Here is a 7,863-nt window from a genome sequence, read left to right on the forward strand (position 1 = left end):
CTGGATATTATATAAGAAGAATTACAAGAGATTATCTCGTACCTTCTACTGGAGGGGTCAAAAGAGAGATGTCAAGCAGTTTGTGGTGAAATGCGACACGTGCCAATGGAACAAGTATGAGCATTTGAGTTCCCCAAGTTGCTACTACCTCTTTTTATACTAGAGCAGGTAGGGACTGAAAATTCCATGGATTTCAAAGATGGACTCCCAAAATCGCAAGGTAAAATAGTAATTTTTATGGCGGTTGACAGATGATCTAAATATGCTCATTTTGTTCCTCTTTCACATCCTCATAAGGCAGCATCTGTAACACAATCCTTTGTGGATAACATTTTCAAAACCCCATGGCATGCCTATTTCTATTGTAACTTGTAAGTGTTCGTGGTACTATTTTTACAAGCAACTTTTGGAAGGGATTGTGGAAATTACAAGGCACTAAATTAAAGATGAGTTGGGCATTCCATTCTCAAACTGACAACCAAACAGAAGCTGTTAATCATTGCCTTGAGACTTACTTGTGATGCTTCACTAGTGACCGACCAAGCCAATGGGTCGGTTAGCTACCTTGGGCAGAATGGCTGTACAACACCACCTACCATGAAGCAACTAAGTCAACACCATATGCAATCATCTACAGTCAAGCTCCTCCAACTATTACTATGTACACTGGCGATTCAATGGTACATCATGTTGATAAATATAGAACTTCGAGCTCGTGTTCGAATACTTCGTACACTTAAATCCAACCTGCATTGGGCTCAAGAATGCATGAAAATTCATCAAATTGAGCGTGAGTTTCAAGTGGATGTCTAGGTTTATCTTCGCCTTCAACCTTACCAGCTAAGTTCTATTGCAATGTGGCGATCACCAACATTATCACCTAGATATTATGGGCCATACCAATTCCGCAACGCATAGGAAAAGTTGCATATTGACCAGCCCTTCGGCTAATTCCAGGATACACCCGGTATTTCATGTTTTGTGCCCCAAAAAGAAAGTAGGTGCACGTACTATAACAGCAATGGACCTTCCACTTCTATAAGAAGATTGTGTCCTTCAGGGTTACCCTCAAGCAATCATTGATCGCCGATTTGTCAAGTGGCACAGTCAAGCCATCACCGAGGTGCTCGTTCAATGGCTTTGTACTCAACTAGAAAATGCTACGTGGGAGTCTTTTGAATCATTGCAACAGCAGATTCCTGATGTTTTACCTTGAGAACAAGGTCGTTTTTAAGCGGCGGGAAATGGTATTCACCCCATTCTTCATGCACATGTTGGCACACGTGTGTGCACGTAAATGTCACTCGATCAGCTTTCTTCAATCAACAATCTCAACTATCTTCAGCATATGCACATAGAGTAAAGGGAATCACCTTGATTCTCTCTTGAGATTGTTCATGAGGTTTAGGAGTTCTAGGAATTTTGAATAAGATGATCACCTTTAGGGCATGTTTGGATGTTTGTAACATTTTTAAAATGTAACAAAGTTACAGGTGAGATTGTTGCAGTTGGTGTTTGGGGGAGGAAAGTCACAGGTAACTTTCTCTGAACCTGTGACTTTCTTACAGGAGAAAGAGGCGAAAATGATATAGGCACTTGAGTTGTTTTTCAAATTACCTGTATCTTTGATACAGGTAACAGATGGAATTTTTGAAATCAAAATTTATAAAAAGAATCACAGCTTGCATTGAAGAGGCCTACCTACAAAATTTATGGGAAGAATCGCAGCTTGTAACTTGTATCTGTGTATTGAAGCCAGTTGGTGGCCCTTTTGCTACATAAACACCTTATCCCCCTCTAATGTCTCCATCTCCCTCAGTCTCCATTTCCCTCTCTCAATCTCCTTCTCCCTCTCTATCAGTTTTTGTTTCCCTCTCCTAGTCTCCTTCTCCCTCTCCCGTCCTGCTCCAGCAAGGTTAGAAAACCCTTTCCTTCTTCTTCTTTTTTTGTTGTCCCCTTTCCTTTTGCATCAGGTTTTACAGAGGTGGTTTGGCTAAGATGTGTGGGTAATGGCTGGTGGTCTGTGGGGCCCACCATCTTGTATTTGTTTTATCCATGCCGCTCATCCATTCTTTTAGATCGTTTTAGGGCTCAATTCCAAAAATGAGGCAAATCTAAATCTCAGGTGGACCACACCACAAAAAATGATAATAATTGAAAGCCCACCATCTTGTATTTGTTTTATCCATGCCATTCATCCATTATTTGACATTCAACCTATTGATTAGGTCATAAAGACCTGGATGAAGGGAAAAAAGCAAATATCAGTTTGATCCAAAACATTGGTGGCCCACCAGAAGTTTTTAATGGTGGGCATTCAATCAACACTATTTTTAGTGATGTGTTCCACTTGAGATTTGGATGTACCTCATTTTTGGGCTGATGACTTAAAATGATCTGAAATAATGGATGGATGGTGTGGATGAAACAAATACATCATAGTGGGGCCCACATAACATGTCAGCAGCCAAACCATAGTAGTCAGCTAAAATTGGCTACTACTGATGGTGCTATGTGGGCCATACCATGATTTATGTGTTACCTCGAAGTTTTTTCCCCACATTACAATCATTTTGAAAACATGGGCCACTATTATAGCTCACCCATTGATTAGTTTAGCCTAAGAATCGACCAAACTATTCATCTACATGGGCTAAATAAAATGTAATAATTTTATCCAAGTTTTTTTATGTGTCGATTTGATTTTTCAACGATTACATATTTCAAGCTCTAGTTAGGGTGAATATACAACTTATTACCTGTAACAGAGTTACAGGTTATCCAAACACAAAAACAAAGTTACCTATAAGTAAGTTACAACTTACATCCAAACAGGATTACCCGTAACTTTCTTTCACCTATAAGTTATATGTAACTTTCTTACTACTTTAAAAAGTTAAAAGCATCCAAACAGGCCCTTATATTTAAATTTAAACGTTTTAAAAAAAAAAAAAAAATCTCAGTTGCTACAAGCTAGTAGCAGTTAGAAGTGGAGAATAAAAGAGATGTATATTTCTGAGAAACGTATCAATGGAAATATCAGAGAAATGAAGCGGCCCACCACCCTCGAAGTGGTTTCTCACCCTTTTCTTCTTGTTGTTTTTCTGCATTTTCCTGAGATATTTATATAAACCAGTGATTCGAGTTCAGCATCGTATCACAGACGCATAATTACAATGTACATCCAAACAGGCCCTTATATTTAAATTTAAACGTTTAAAAAAAAAAAAAATCTCAGTTGCTACAAGATAGTAGCAGTTAGAAGTGGAGAATAAAAGAGAAGTATATTTCTGAGAAACGTATCAATGGAAATATCAGAGAAATGAAGCGGCCCACCACCCTCTAAGTGGTTTCTCGCCCTTTTCTTCTTATTGTTTTTCTGCATTTTCCTGAGATATTTATATAAACCAGTGATACGAGTTCAGCATCGTATCACAAACGCATAATTACAATGTACCGAGAACCCTAATTGCAGAAAATCTGACAATTGATTCTCTCCTCATCCGATTTAAACCGGAAATCAACAGAATCGTCTGCTGCTGCTTCTAGCTAACCATTGTCGTCAGATCTGGAGACGAATGATGGGCCGTCAAAACAATAACCGACACATCCGATCCGTCGAATTTCGGAAATCGTCGGAGATTGAAATGAGAGAGAGAGAGAGAGAGGGAGGGAGAGAGAGATTTTACAGATTAGCTTCGTCGGAAGGAGCGGAGGAGTGAGAGTGCCTGTCGTGGTGAGCCATCTTCTTCTTCTTCCTCTTCCACGGTTTTGGAGGGTTTTTTTTCCCTCTTCGTTTTACGCGGCGTACAGAACCTTGATTTTACGCGGCGAACTGTGAGAAGGAAACGACGGACGTGGGACGTGCAGGGAGTTGCTATAACCCAAAACTCCTTGGGCCCACCGAGATTTCGGTGTGAAATCCACTCCGTCCGTCAGTTTCCTTAGCTTATGTTAGGATGACAGGTTGAAAATGAAGCAGATCCAAAGACTCAAATGCGTAACACCACAGGAAATAGTGAGGATTCAACGCCCACCGTTGAAACCTCCGTGGCCCCTAGAAGTTTCGAATGATGCTAAAATTTATGATCTTCCCTTCATCCTAGTGGGAACCACCTTATTAACGGTTTGGATGGCATGTAAACATCGCAGCGAGTCTCAGGAAAGTTTCAATGCTGAAGTTTCCATCCATCACTGGTGTGGCCCACTAGAGTTCCGGTTCTTCCTCATTTTGTCTCTAATCTTGACCGATGGACAAAGGGAATTTCACATGACATGGTGGTGGCCCCACATGAACCGGATTAGGTGAGACCCTGGATGTATGTGTCTTAAATCCACACCGTCCAACCATTTTGAAAGTTCATTTTAGGGCATGATTTTAAAAAGAAGCTGACTGAAATTTTTGGTGGACCACACCACATGAAATGGTCATAATTGAATCCCCACCATTAAAAACCTCATGGATTCCACAGGAATATTTATTTGCCATCCAATCTGTTGATAAGGTCGCAAACACAGAGATAAAGAGGCCACGCAAATATCATCTTGATTCAAAGTTTCCATGGCTCACAAGAAGTTTTTAACGTCCAATCACCATGGTTTCCTGTACTATGACCCATTTGGAATTTGGAACTGATTCATTTTGTGGATCATGCCCTGGAATAAACTTTCAATAAGTGTGTGTTTGATTTTCCAAACATTTGCTAAATATGATGCAAGTGAGTAATAATTAGTTCAATAGGTAATTACGTTGTTATCTATGCTTGGTTTGACGCTTGCTTTGTTGAGCTCTGAATACAGAGAGAATATGAAATATACATGGGGCCCACCATGATGTCTGTGTCTTATCCACACCGTCCATCTATTTTGCCAGCTGAATTTAGAGCTTGACCAAAAAAATGAGGCTGATACAAAGCTCAAGTGGGCTACAGTACAAAATTTAGGGAATCGAACATCTACTATTAAAAACGTATCAGCGGCATTGCTTCCTTTAGTGTAAGCCACCTGAGTGTTGGATTAGGCCCATTTTTTGGCTCATGTCTTAAAATGTTATGCTAAAATTACTGATGAGCGGCTCGGATATATCATATATATCATGGTGGGGACCATAAATTTAAACTATTTTTTTTACTCAATTTTCAAGACAGAAATGGAAGTACATTTTCAAACCGATGAAGTAGTAATAATTATTAATTCCCAATATATTTTCATGCGATTTGGAAAATCAAACACGCTAAGGATGGAAAGTGGTTGTAGTCACATAGTGGCCCCATGTTCAAAGGTCCCACCCACCTCGCTTGATCCGGGTCTCACCTAATCCACTCTCCTTATTAAGGGACCCAATTGCCGATAACTTAATTTTTTTAAAGTTAGGTGGAACACATTATTTAGGCTCAAACCATTTATAATCTTAACTCCAATTATAATATATTTAACCCATACTACCAAAGTAAATTTAGGCATTTTCTTCTTATTGCTTTTTCATGGTGATGACTAAACGAAGGGGAGACTTTTTATAAACCACCTTTCATGTTCTATGAAGAGACTTCTCTTCGTATGGTCATTAACACGAAAAAATAATAAGAGGCAAATGCCTAATTTTACTTTTAAACTATGGTTTAACTATTTTTCGATTGGAGTTAAGATTATAAGCAGTTTAAGCCAATGTAGAGTGAATGTGCCCCCATGACAAGTGATAGTTGTTGTATTTTGGAGATTGATTGATCAAATAATCTTAATACACTTGGGATGCGCCATGAGGAAGACAAATTCAATTTCAAATCGAGTAATTCCAAATCACAAGTTGATTTATACAATTTGACAAATTTTCTAACTTTTTTACTTTAATTTTAAACAACTTAAATATTTTTCAAAAACCCATTATCCAACGCAATTATAGTACATTCCATCTAGCTTCAAGCTACATGAACTTTATGGAATTGGGCCATAAGTAACTGCATCCAACAGTAACTCCATCAAATTACTAGAGAAGAGACTATAGTTGCAAAGAGCATAGCAAACTATAAAAAGCCAAATTTTTTTAAGATGGAAGAGAACAAAAGCAATCAAAGTTTTGAAGAGTAAATGTAGGTTGTCTACTCCTATTAATTGTGAAACCCGATATAGTTAGATAACATTATAAAAATCAGGTTGTGAAACCCATTGTAGTTAGATTACATTATAAAAAATCAGGTTGGTTGAACAATCCTAACCTCTTATTCAAATAAGGCTAATCTTTGGTTCATGATACATATAAGTTGATTAGTGCCCAAACAACTAAACATACGCATTGAAGGTGTGATTACAATTATCCAATTATTAATCATCTAGCAGGTTAGTTAATTCCCAGTGGACAGCCAACATAATCAATGGTTCAAATTCAATGAACAAATATTCAAAAATCAGAGATTACAATTACCTAACAAACATTATTTTAGGTTTATGAGCTATCTAACTAGGGTTGGTAGCTCAACAATCTAACTCATTTATATGATTTAATGGTTTGATAGGGTTTGGCAAAGAGGTGAATTTCACTTAACCTTGATTACATGAGTCTTTGTAACCAAAAGCTCCGTAGGGCTACTCTCATATTCATTTAACATAGGCTCAATGTATCATATTTTTTCACTTAGCTTAAAATGGTAAGTAAAAAAAAAAAGACGTATTTTTAAAACTCAAGTAGGCCAGCCCAAAAATGAGGCACATCAAAAACTCAAGTGGGCCTCAATACAGGGACCAATGAAGATGGACATAGACACCATTGAAACCTTCCGGGGTCATAATGATGTTTATACACCTCCAAACCCATTATCCCACCCATTGTAAGCTTAAAATGCCATCTTATACTCTTAGCCAAAAAATAAGCACATCCAAAAGTTAAATAGGCTATAACATAGGGAAGAATGGAGATGGACATGCCCACCATTGAAACCTTTAGAGGCCCATCATAATGTTTATAAGCCTCCAAACCTTGTATCCCATCCATTATAAGTTGAAAATGTTCGCTTATAATATGACCCCCAAAACGAGGTGCATCCAAGACTCAAGTGAGCCACAACACAAGGAACAATGGAGATGGACATGCCCACCATTGAAGGAATGGCTACTCCCCCTACCATGAGCCCCGAGGCTGGCGGTCGGTGCTCTGTGGGCCCTACCAAGATGTATGTGCTTCATCCATTTTTAAAGATCATTTTAAGGCTTTATCCCGAAAATTAGAGGGATATAAATCTCAAGTGGTCCACCCCACATGAAAATAATAGTGATTGGATATCCACCATTAAAATCCCCCTAAGGCCCACTGTACTGTTTATTTGACATCCAATCTGTTGATTAGGTCATACAGGCCCAAATGAAGGGAAAAAACAAAAATCAGCTTGATCAAAAACTTTTATGGCCACCGAAATGTTTTTAATGGTCGACGCTCATTCAACAATGTTTCCTATAATGTGGTCCACTTGAGATTGGGATATATCTCATTTTAGGTCTCACATTGTAAAATTATCTGTAAAAATAGATGGACGGCATGGATGAAACATATACATCATTGTGGGGCCCACAGAGCACCGACCACCAGCCATTGGATGGTGTCAGGGGGAGTAGTCAATCCGTTTCCCCCATTGAAATCTCATGGGCCCACAATGATGTTGATATGCCTCCAAACGCGTTATCCCACCATTATAACTGGAAAAAAAACAGCTTATAATGTTGAGCCCAAAAATGAAATGCATCCAAAACTCTAGTGGACCACGACATGAGGAGCAAAGGAAATGGACATACCCAACATTGAAACCTTGTAGGGCTATATAATTTTTATATGCTTCACAGCGCAATATAAGCTAAAAATATTAGCTTATAATCTGA

At 38.5% G+C, this 7,863-nt stretch overlaps 1 protein-coding gene across 5 annotated transcripts in view; it reads right to left on the reverse strand.

Annotated features, from left to right (window-relative positions):
* The window catches only part of LOC131228615 (protein FIP1-like), a 50,528-nt gene extending 46,696 nt beyond the window's left edge, over positions 1 to 3,832 (reverse strand). For 2 of the 5 annotated variants that reach the window (XM_058224389.1, XM_058224391.1), the window contains exon 1: positions 3,690 to 3,832. In XM_058224389.1, the coding sequence (XP_058080372.1) occupies positions 3,690 to 3,745 (56 nt within the window). In that variant the 5' untranslated portion in view covers positions 3,746 to 3,832. The remainder of the gene's footprint in view (positions 1 to 3,689) is intronic. The other 3 variants (XM_058224392.1, XM_058224394.1, XM_058224395.1) reach the window with 3 other exon arrangements.
* Between the last annotated feature and the right edge of the window lie 4,031 nt (positions 3,833 to 7,863).

This window comes from Magnolia sinica, chromosome 16, assembly GCF_029962835.1.
Source record: "Magnolia sinica isolate HGM2019 chromosome 16, MsV1, whole genome shotgun sequence".
Taxonomy (NCBI): Eukaryota; Viridiplantae; Streptophyta; class Magnoliopsida; order Magnoliales; family Magnoliaceae; genus Magnolia; species Magnolia sinica.